Source organism: Prionailurus bengalensis, chromosome A1, assembly GCF_016509475.1.
Source record: "Prionailurus bengalensis isolate Pbe53 chromosome A1, Fcat_Pben_1.1_paternal_pri, whole genome shotgun sequence".
NCBI lineage: Eukaryota > Metazoa > Chordata > Mammalia > Carnivora > Felidae > Prionailurus > Prionailurus bengalensis.
The window spans coordinates 22,883,435-22,895,515 of record NC_057343.1 but is presented as its reverse complement, the minus strand read 5'-3'; the positions used below and the strand labels follow the sequence as shown (position 1 = coordinate 22,895,515).

General features: G+C 34.1%; 1 protein-coding gene across 1 annotated transcript in view; it reads left to right on the top strand.

The window, feature by feature from the left end:
• The window catches only part of RB1 (RB transcriptional corepressor 1), a 180,128-nt gene that overhangs the window by 79,853 nt on the left and 88,194 nt on the right, over nucleotides 1-12,081 (top strand). Inside the window, exons 13-17 of the mRNA XM_043578450.1 lie at nucleotides 1,820-1,936; nucleotides 3,143-3,199; nucleotides 3,285-3,316; nucleotides 3,399-3,475; nucleotides 4,599-4,795. Coding sequence (XP_043434385.1) covers nucleotides 1,820-1,936; nucleotides 3,143-3,199; nucleotides 3,285-3,316; nucleotides 3,399-3,475; nucleotides 4,599-4,795 — 480 coding nt within the window. The remainder of the gene's footprint in view (nucleotides 1-1,819; nucleotides 1,937-3,142; nucleotides 3,200-3,284; nucleotides 3,317-3,398; nucleotides 3,476-4,598; nucleotides 4,796-12,081) is intronic.

Below are 12,081 nucleotides of genomic sequence, written 5' to 3'. Positions count from 1 at the left end.
TGTATTGTTGGCAAGTTTTATTCTTTTTCCTGTGGCTGTCTAGTTTCCCCAGCACTGTTTATTGAAGAGACCATCTTTCCCCCATTGTATGTTTTTGCTTCCTTTGTCACAGATTAATTGTATGCATGAGTTTATTTCTGGGCTCTATTCTGTTCCACTGCTCTGCATGTCTGTTTTGTGCTAATAACGTACTGTTTTGATTACTATAGCTTTGTAATACAGTTTGAAATCAGGTAGTGTGATTTGTTCTTTGTTCTTTCTCAAGATTACTTTAATCTTTTGTTGATGGGTACAAACTTTTGGATCACTTATTTCTGTGGAAAAGCCATTAGAATTTTGATAGGGATTGCATTGAATCTGTAGATTGCTTTGGGTAGTATGGACATTTTAACAATATTAATCCTTCCAGCCCATGAACATGGGATATCTTTGCATTTATTTTTGTCTTCTTCAGTTTCTTTTCTAGGTAATTTATTCTTTTTGATGCAATTGTAAATAGGATTTTTTATTAATTTCTCTTTCTGTTAGTACATTATTAGTGCATAGAAACACACCTGATTTCTGTCCATTGATTTTGTATCCTGCAACTTTACTAAATTTGTTTATTCTAACAATGATTTGATGGAGTCTTTAGGGTTTTTTATACATAATGTGTCATGTATCAATAGACACAGTTTTACTTCTTTTCCAGTTTGGATGCCTGTTATTTCTTTTTCTTGCCAATTTGCTCTGGCTAAGACTTTCAATACTATGTTGAATAAAAGTGGGAGGAGAGTGAGCATCTTTGTTTCTGATCTTACAGGAAAATCTGTCAGCTTTTCACCACTGAATATGATGTTAGCTGTGGGCTTGTCATAAATGGCTTTTATTATTTTGAAGTATGTTCTCTCTCTACTTGCTTTGTTGAGAGTTTTTATTGTAAATGGATGTTGAATTTTGTCAAGAATTTTCTGCATCTATTGAGATTATATGATTTTTATCCTTCATTGTGTTAATGTATCATATCAATTGATTTGTGAATGTGGAGTCATCCTAGCATCTCTGGAATAAATATCACTTGATTGTGGTATATGATCCTTTAACATATTGTTTAATTTGGCTTCCTAATCATTTGTTCTGTGTGGATTTTTGCATTTACATTCATCAGGGATATTGGCCTATAATTTTGTTTTCATGTGGTATCCTTGTCTGGTTTTGGTGTCAGGGTAATGCTGGCCTTGTAAAATGTGTTTGGAAGTGTTATTTCTTCTATTTTTTGGAAGGGTGTGAGAAGTTTTGGTATTAATTCCTTTTTGGATGTCTGATAAAATTCACCTGTGAAGCTGTCTGGATCTTGACTTTTGTTTCTTGATTATTTGGTTTCTTGATTGATCAGGTTTTATGTTTTTTCATGGTTCAGATTTGGTAGTTTGTATGTTTCTAAGAAGTTTTCTTTTTCTTTTAGGTTTTCCAGTTGTTGGTGTATAATTGTTCTTAGTAGTCACTTATGATCCTTTGTATTTTCATGGTATCAGTTTGTAATGTCTTTGAGACTCTTTTTTGATGGATGGAGGGGCTACCAAATCTCTTCTTTAACATAGCAGAAAATTTAGATAGTAGGGTTTTTTATTTGTGCTTTAGTGTTTTTTGGTTACTAACATCCTAAAATGAAATTCTTTATGCTCCTTTTATTTTCAGTAGTTGTGTTTACCTAGTTTTTATGGAAGTATTTCCATAGTGTAAATAATCAAAAAGTGAAAAGTTGTATATCATAGGACAGACATGTTAATTATGATTGAATAGTATCCTCAACATTGACTTAAGTTTTTCCTCTTTAAAGAACTGCACAGTGAATCCAAAGGAAAGTATCCTGAAAAGAGTGAAGGATATTGGATGCATCTTTAAAGAGAAATTTGCTAAAGCTGTGGGACAGGGATGTATGGAAATTGGATCACAGGTAACTTGAGTTCATTTCGATTGGTGTCACTATAATAGAAATAATTTCAAATATAATGTCTTTCCAAATTGTGAAAATATTACAATAATATTTGTCTTATATTGGTAGATTCTGTATCTTACCTGCCTGTGTATGCTGCTGCTTATGAAAAATTTTATAAGAAAATGCCCCTTACACTATTACAGAAACTAAAAGTAAACATGTAGAAGTTTTTAGACAAATTGTAAAAATTTTTAGAAAAATCAGTAGAAAAAATTAAAATCTTTGATACTATTAAATTTTTGGTGTATAGTCTTTGGCTTATACATATATGAATATTCGTGAATGCATATACTTCTCTGAATGGGATCATATTATACCTGCTATTTATCGGTGGTAGTGATATCATTTTACTACTATTATTATTTCAGAATATCTAAAACCAGTACATTGGGTAAAGATATGGGCTCTGAATCAGAACCCTGGGTTTATATCTGGTTCTGCCATTTATGAACTGCCATTAAACTTCTTTGAGATTTGGGTTTCTGTATTTGCTCTGCTTCATTGTGTGGAAATAGTGAGGTAACATAAAAATATGTTTGAAAACTATAATCTGTATACATTTATTTCAGCGTAGTGAGGTTATATTTGGATGCTAATAGTGTTTTAAATAATTGTATTTATAAGTCTTTTTGGTTATATATGAAATTTATGCTTATAATTTGAATGAAGGAATATGGTTTGTGTGTGTATATCTAAAATTTTGTTATTCTTTGAACTAATAGGAACTATTTATTTGGTTAAAACTTTTTGCGGGTAACATCAATTGGGTCAGATGATTGCCTTTTCCAGTTTTATGGACAGACTATTCTCAGTCCTGGAGAGCTAATGTGAAAATACGTAACCGAGGCCACAAGAAGCATTACATTAGTATATAAAAGAGTTAACCCTAGCACCATGTATATAGTGTGTGTGTGTGTGTGTATCGATTGATATGGACTGAAGTGGAAATGAAGGAAAACCAAGTACTGGACCTTCCCTCTTGATAATTTATTGGGAATTTAAACATTTTATACTGAAGTCTTAAGTTTTAGACAAGCTAGTTTTTGTGGTCTCTTGGTATTCAGTTTCCTAAGAAGTATCAGAAATATGTTTCAAGAGAAAACTTCTTTAAAATTAATAATTATGATTTTTAAAGTAGTGGAATCTAATTTTTTTTCTTTCTAGAGATACAAACTTGGAGTCCGATTATATTACCGAGTAATGGAATCTATGCTTAAATCAGTAAGTTAAAAAGAACATAATGGAAAGAAAATTTAATGCTGACATAAAAAAGACATTAACTAAACATTTTTTGTATCTGTTTTAGGAAGAAGAACGATTATCCATTCAAAATTTTAGGTAAATTCTTTAGTTTTAATAAAACAATTTCTTCTTTTTATAAAAGTAAATGTTTCAAAATCATTCTTTTTCTTTTCTTTAGTAAACTCCTGAATGACAACATCTTTCATATGTCTTTGTTGGCATGCGCTCTTGAGGTTGTAATGGCTACATATAGCAGTAAGTTAAATTTTAGTCAATAAACATTTTAGTTCAGTTTAAAGTTTAAAAAACTTACCTAAGGTGTGGTGTGTTTTTTTGGGGGGAGTGGAGTTAAGGGGATGATATGCATATGTTAGATCAGTATATACTGAAGAATATAAGTAGTCACCATAAATCATTTAAATGTGTTATTATCTTAATTATTTCAGGTCATCTTGGGAATAGTATTTCATTAGGCTCTTACTCTGGGCTATCCTGTATCTAGGAAATGAACCTTTGAAATCTCTTTCAAGACAGGAGATTGTGAATTTCCAAGGAGTACAAAAGTAGCATTTCCCTATACGGAAACACTGCTATAGGCTTTATGGCAATGAGGCCAAAGATTGGAGCTATGGTTCACCAGATAAATAGAACAGAAGCCACTGATGGTGTTTTTTAAACGATACAATTTTAGACATGTATTGTTTTGCAAATAATATTGTAGATATTAAGAAGTCTTGTTTGTGAAAACAAAAGAAAATTTACCTAGGATACAAATACACAATAAAAGAGAAACTTAAAACTGCTAAACATATGTGGAAAACTGAATCCTCATTAATAACCAGAAAATGCACATTTAAAAGAGTTGCTGTTTTCTAACCAAATTAGCAAAATTTTAAAGAATCCCAACATCAGGGATTATTGAGGTTGTTAAAATGGATATGCTAATGCATTGCTGGTTAGATATTATACTTGTTCCTGATATAAGGGTAGGGTATTTAAATCTTTGAAAATCTGATAGAAGCATAAGCCCTCTATTTAGGAAAAACGTGTGGACATACACTCAAAATTTAGAAGCCTATTTCTTTTGGGTCCTTGGACTCCACAATAAAAGTTTTGCTCTCGGAGCACCTGACTGGCTCAATCTGTACAGCACACAGCTCTCAATTTCATGGTTGTGAAATCAAGCCCCATGTTGGGCATGGAGGCTACTTAAAATAAATTAAACAAAATGAAAAACAAATCTGTTCTAAATAGAAATTTTTGTGTAGCTTTTCTGCTGTGTTTTAAGTTTTTGTTTGATAAAACCTTCCAAGCTAAAAATACATAATTCAAGGCTTAACATTTCATACCTAAGTTACACTTTTTCTTTCATTTTTAGGAAGTACATCTCAGAATCTTGATACTGGAACAGATTTGTCCTTCCCATGGATTCTGAATGTACTTAATTTAAAAGCCTTTGATTTTTACAAAGTGATTGAAAGTTTTATCAAAGCAGAAGCCAACTTGACCAGAGAAATGATAAAACATTTAGAGCGATGTGAACATCGAATCATGGAATCCCTTGCATGGCTCTCTGTAAGTAACTAGCTAAAACAATTAAAAATATTAATATGCAAATTGATAACAGTTATCTGTTAGAACTATTTGTTAAAATTTACCTCAAGAGCAAATGCAGTTTAATGAACACTGTAATTCAGTGTATATCCCAAGAATCAAGTGGAATATTAGCATGGAGTTTTCTCTTTTACTTGGGCTCCCTAGACCATCCGCTACATTGATTTATTTAGGAATAGCTTTAATTAAAACATGGTACTTTAAAGCAAAGCAGAATAAAGTATTTGAGCAGTATATTTAAGATGGCATATTTGAAAATTTAAATGCTCTTAAATTATAAAAAAAGGTAAAAATTAAGATTATGCTATTTAAATGATTTAAAAGTATAGTTTTCTGGTTGAATTTATTTGGATTTTTTTTTTTGTTCTATCATTAAAGATAGTCCAAAGCCCTATAATATTGTTTGATTACAGTTATTGTTTATAGCATTGTAGGAGCACAAATCATATTCTCTAGGTATTTTATTTATAGCATATAAGCTATTGATAAGGCTTTTGTTTCATAAAGATGGCAATAGTAAGATACTTATTTGAATTTCTTCTGTGTTATGCTTTTTAAATCTCCATAGCTAGGTAATACTTTGTGACTCACCAGATTTGTAGATTAATATGGGGTTTGTTTCTTTTGAAAGTTTGTTCCATGCTAAGCATGTAACTTTTTATTTATGCTAGTATGTAGAAATGGCAATGAAGACTTTGACTTTAGTTACACTAGAATTCTAATCTATACATGTAAGCCTTAGTTTAAATTTTTTGATATTTTAAAAGTTTAATGGCTAAGAGATAACTTATGTCTTAGTGTTTTCTTGCATTGCTGTAGGGACAGAGTAGATAGAACAGGAGAGAAGTAAGCCAAGTAGATAGAAAGCTGTTGCATTGCTATAGTTGAATTTAGTAACCCCATTATACAGGAGCTTCCACTTTATAAGATCCGGCGTAGTTAGGAGAAATCTAGGGGATTTCTGGGGGATTAAATGAGAATGGCAAAAATGAATAAATAGGTAAAGAAATTAATAAAGAGTACTTTTCAGAGATTGATATGCCCTCTTCTTCTAGACATTGAAATCAAAACATTACTGTATCATATGAAAGTGACTGTTGTCATTTCTTTTAAAGAATTAGTTTTTTTTTTTTTTCCATCCGTACACGTCTGCAACATGCCTTGCATTGGGGTAGACATTGTGAAGATACAGAAAAGACATGGGCTCTGAAACTTATGGAGGAAGTAGTAGACATTTACTGCTTATAAATTGCTTGTGTTCAAGCCTGTTTAGTTCAGTTACTGGTGGTCTAGGGTTCTAAACAATGTTCCTTTATTTTTGAGAAATTTTGGAGAAAAAGTGACATGCCCAAAGCCTAGAAAAGGGTATCATATATTAATACAATGATATGGAGGTCATAAGCCTCTAAATTTAAATTCTAAATGCAGTTGGTATTGCTAGGGGATGAAGTTATAGATGATTTTTATTGTCATATATTTTTAATATGTCAAATATTTAATATTTAATATGTCACATATTTTACTTCTAAAATGTTTACCTTTTTGATAAGGGAATAGGGTAACTGTGAAGATAAGTCACACTACACAAATAGAATACTGTGAATTTTTCCCATGAGAATAATTGACATTTTAGAGAAGGTACATACCATAGATATATCTCAGCTTTTGCAGATTGTTTTTTTTTTAAATTGAAGTATAATATATATGCAGAAAAGTATATATAACAAGTTTATAGTTTGATGAATTTTTCACAAATTGAACACACCCATGTTGCCAACACCCAGATCAAGAGAGAAAACTTTAATAATTTTTTTTTTTCAATGTTTATTTATTTTTGGGACAGAGAGAGACAGAGCATGAACAGGGGAGGGGCAGAGAGAGAGGGAGACACAGAATCGGAAACAGGCTCCAGGCTCTGAGTCATCAGCCCAGAGCCTGACGCGGGGCTCGAACTCACGGACCGCGAGATCGTGACCTGGCTGAAGTCGGACGCTTAACCGACTGCGCCACCCAGGCGCCCCAATAATTTTTTGATTCTGTATCACAATACAATTTTTTCATTAAACCGTAGATTCAAACAATGTTGTTTACCCAGGGAAACATCATGTGAGGTACTACTTACTTTTCCTTCCAATAATTTAATGAAGGAAAGAACATCATTGGATTTTTAATGGTTGCATGGGGAAAAGTCTTAGCATCTTTGCTACACAATCTTGAGATTTAATAAATCAAGAATAGAATAAGGGAAAAGCACACCTTTCTTTGTTTCGATACCAGAGAGTTTAACAGGTAATATATAAGTATAAAATGCTAAAAAGTCTATTGGAAAACTTAGTGAACTTTTGTTCTATGCAAATTTAAAGAAATTAGAGGCAATTTAGAACAAACCATACCTAAGAGTTAGATTAAATGACTTCCAGATGTTTAAGCCTTTTAAATCACTTAAGCAGTTTATAATGCCAGTAGATGATGAGGTGAGATTTGGATATCTTTCTTTTAGTGTATTCAAAATTCATCAGATTTCTCTCAATAAAATCTTTATAAACCAAAGTACATTGGGTATTTTATTTTCTAAGTGGTCTTTCTTTCTGGGGATATTGTGGACTCTTTCTGTTGATCTCCTTGCATCTCTAACTTCCTTAAGACTATTTCTCTGACAGCAACTAGAGAAATCATTTTAAGATGCAAATTTCAGGGTGCCTGGGTGACTCAGTCTGTTAAGTTCTGACTTTTGATTTCAGCTCAGGTCATGATCTCATGGTCATGCAATCGAGCCCTATGTTGGGCTCCATGCTGAGTGTGGAGCCTGGTTGGGATATTCATTCTCTCTCTCTCTCTCTCTCTCTCTCTCTCTCTCCCTCCCTCCCTCCCTCCCCTTCCCTTTTTTTCTCTCTCTCAGAAGAAATAAATAAACATAAAAAACCAAATCTCATAATGCTAACTAAACAAAAACCTTCTGTGAGGGATCTGTATATCTGGTAATGATGGAGGAAGAGACTACCATATGACTCCCCTCAAAAAAGCTATAAAACCTCTATGTAATCCAAAAGCAACTGCCTGAAACCCCTGGACAGGAAGAGTAGACAGACTCTTTAGCGTGAAGGGGACCCCTGAGCTGGGAAGGAAGCTTTTTAGGTGAGAAGTTATAATAGGATGGGGTGGGGCGGGGGGGTACCAGTGGGAAAACTGCAGGCTTTCAGGCCAGGGAAACTAGAAAACTGAAGCTGGGGAAACCTTGGCTACTGAATGGAATGCACAGATTTTGCAAAGGAAAGAGCCAGAGAAAGAGTGCCCAGATTCTGTCTACTCACATCTCTGTCTGAGACCTAAGTTATTGCAGTGTAATAGATTCAAAGCAGCTTAATGAAAGACAAAGGATCTGAAGTGAGACAGGTGCTAATGCCCAAATAAACAGTTTATAGTTCAAGTTCAGCAAAAATAATTGTCTGCTTAAAAACAAAAGAAAATAGTACTCATTTGAGGGAAAAACAACGGAATCCAGAATCTTTACAACTTAACATTTATGACATCCAGGATACAACTTGAAAATTACCCAGCATGTGAAGAGGGTCAAAGGAATCAGGTGGAGGTTTTTAAATTTTTTTTTAATGTTTATGCATTTTTGAAAGACAGAGACAGAGCACAAGCAGGGGTGGGGCAGAGAGAAAGGGGGACACAGAATCTGAAGCAGGCTCCAGGCTCTGAGCTGTCAGCACCAGAGACTGACGCGGGGCTTGAACTCATGAACCGCGAGATCATGACCTGAGCTGAAGTCAGATGCTCAACTGAGTCACCCAGGCACCCCGGATGCAAGTTTTTAAAATGGGAACTTTATTTAGGTCAACTCTTTGATCCCTCAAGGTTCTCTTTTGGAAGCTTTGTCTCCTTTTTTCTTGTATCAGCAGTTCAGAGTATGGTCTTACACTCCCTGGTGTCCCTCAAACCATTTTAGGGAATCTGCAAGATAAGAAGTATTTTTATGTTGCTATTCAGATGTTACTTCTGTTTTTTACTCTGTTGACATTTATATCAGTGACGTAAGAGTGTTGGCACCTTTGTAGGTATTAGATCAGCATCCAACTGGCGAGTAGTCATTGTATTCTTCACCACCACAAACTCTCAATTAAAATACAGAACAGAACAGTTTTATTTAAGAATGTCATTGATGAACCAGTAAGAAGTATTAATATTATTGAATCTCCATTTTCACGCACACATGGTTCAAAACAACTGACAATAAATATTGCCAATGGTGAATTTTGAGTTTTCAAGTGAAAATGAGAATTTTGTTAAGCTTGTATCCACTCTAAGCATTCAAAGACTTCTGATGAAATCAGTGGTACATTAATAAATGTGACTTGATATCGTATAAGGAGATTTGTCAACATTTCTAAGATCTCCATAATTCAGTGAAGGGCAGAGAGAGAGGTAGAAAATCCCAAGCAGGTTCCATGCTGTGAGCATGGAGCCTGACTTGGGGCTCGATCTCACCAACTGTTAGATCATGACCTTAGCCAAAACCAAGAGTCGGACACTTAACTAACTGAACCACCTAGGTGCCCCAGACCAACAGATTTTAAGGTCTCAGAATATGAAAAGTTTATTTTTGTTTATTGATGTTGTTCCCAATTCCATATTGCAATTAACCTTTAAGGAACTATAGCTTGCCAAGTTTTAGGGTAGTATCAAAGAAATATATCCATTATTATCTGAAAACTCTATTAAAACACTCCTTTTTCCAACTACCTATTGTGTGAGGCCAGGTTTTCTTTTGCAAGCAACCAGTACCTTGTTGTTAGTGCAACAAAGTAGATATAGAGACAGTTATGAGAATTCAGGTCTCTTCTAGGAAACCAGAGATTTACAAGATTATAAAACAGTGTCAGTGTGCTCACTAATTTTTTTTGAAAAATATGGCTATTTATGCTTAACATATAATGAGTTTATAAAATATTAACATTATTTAACATATATTAACATACAGTGGTTAATTTTGGTTCTTTAAATCACATTCTTAGAAATTTTCTGTTTTAAATTAAACTTAATTATACTTAAAAATTACTAATACAGTAAATATTGAGAGATAAAGTCCACATGAACAAAGTTTTTTGGGTCTTGAATAATCCTGAGTAATTTTAAGAATGTAAAAGTGTTATGAGTCCAAAGTGTTTGAGAATGTCTCCCTTGTATTCTCTTCTCCATTCAGACTTTTCTTTTACTATAACTCACACAACCATGTTTGTTTCTGCCTATCCCTGAGTCTTTATTCACTTCATAGGCCCAATTTAAAATACTTTCCTCTGCCTTTTTATTTACCGGAGTTTTAGTTCTACTTCCACTTTGTTTTTCATGATCATCCTAGTCTGTAGTCATTCTTCCTCCTTTACAGCCTTACAGTGTCTATTTATACTACTTATTAGTCACTTATAAACTTTATATCTTATTACCTGCGCATGTCTCATGTTAATTGTGTTACTGTATATAAAGCACTCAAAACAGTATCTGACATCATATTATGCATGTGCAATTTAATAAGTGGGAGTGAAGGATAGAGAGGGGTCAACTAATGATGAAATGTAGGTAGTGTCTTTCACTAAGATACCTGGGATTGGATGAAATTTCCTTAGAAAGATGAATTTCATTTGATTATGTTGAGTTTGAAGTGATTGTAGGTCATTCAAGTAGATGTGTCCAGTAGCAGTTGGTTATGTATGTCTGGAGCTTAGGAAAGAAATCTAAGCTAGGAATATGAACCTGAGAGCTGCTGACACATATATAATAACAACAGTTTCTACCCTTTATTGACAGTTCATCTTGTGCTAGGCACTGTGATGAGTAGTTCTTTTATTTTTTTAATGTTTATGTTTTGAGAGAGAGCACGTGCGCACAGGCATGTGAGGGGGAGGGGCAAAGAGAGAGAATCCCAAGCAGGCTCCACACTGATGGTGCAGAGCCAGACACGGGCTCAAACCCACGAACTGTGTGATCATGACTTGAGCCTAAACCAAGAATTCGACACTCAACCAACTGAGCCACCCAGATGCCCTGTGAGTAGTTTTTAATATTTAATTTTTGTGATGATTTTTGATGTAGTATTCTAAATGAATAAATTAATGCTTAGAGAACTTCAATAACTTGTCCTAGACCACACAAGTTAAATGCAGAGCTGTGGTTTGAACGCAAGTCTCTCTGGCTCTGAAGCTGTTAATCTGTATGTTTTTACCGAGTAACTAAAGTTTGGAGAATGGATAAGATCACCTAAAGAGAGAATGTAGTACAATAGTTCCTTCTTATCCACAGAGGATGTGTTCCAAGACCCCCAGTGGATGTCTGAAACCATGAATAGTATTATGTACTGTTTTTCCTATACATATATACCTGTGATAAAGTTAATTTATTATTAGTAGGCATAGTAAGAGATTAACAACAAGAAAAATAAAATAGAACAGTTGTAACAATATACTCTAAAATTTGTGTGGTCTGTCTCAAAGTATTTTATTGTATTATAGTCACCCTTATTCTTGTGATGATGTGAGATGATAAAATGCCTATGTGATGAAATGAAGTGAGGTGAATTTAGGCTCCTACTGACTGTCCGATCGTACCCTACAAGGAGAATCTTCTGCTTCTATGCTGCAGTTGACTGGGTAATTGAAACCATAGAACGCAAAACTGCTGTCTAAGAAGAGAAGGTGGCTAAAGATAGAATCCTGAGGCTCTCTGACATTTAAGAGCTAGACAGAAAAGAGAAGCCTACAGAAGAGATTGAAATAGAACAGCTAGAGAGATAAGAGGAAAATCAGAAGTGGTGTCATAAAGAGAAAGACATTACAGGGTCTGAGTCAGTGGTTGCTGTTTCAGATACTATAGGAGCAGCCAGTAAGAACTGAAAAGTATTCATTCGTTTGGGCAACAAGGCCACTGGTGATGGTAGCAAGGACTGTTAATAGAAGTGGTAGAGGCAGGAGTAGGTTGCAGTGGAATTTTGAAGAGATGTGAATGAGAGATTAAGTGGAGACAGTGATTGTAGATAACTTTTATGAGAGTCTTGTCTGTGAAGGGAAATAAAGATACAGCTGCCAAGTGTGTGAGGTGGAGGGAAGATTATTTTTCAAGATGGGAAAGGTAGGATTAAATGTTGATGGAATAGAGTCACTAGGAGTGTTCTGAAGTTGCTGGATGACACATTAGTGGGTTAAAACACCCGTTTTATTTTGCTCATGATTCTGTGGGTCAGGGATTTAAAG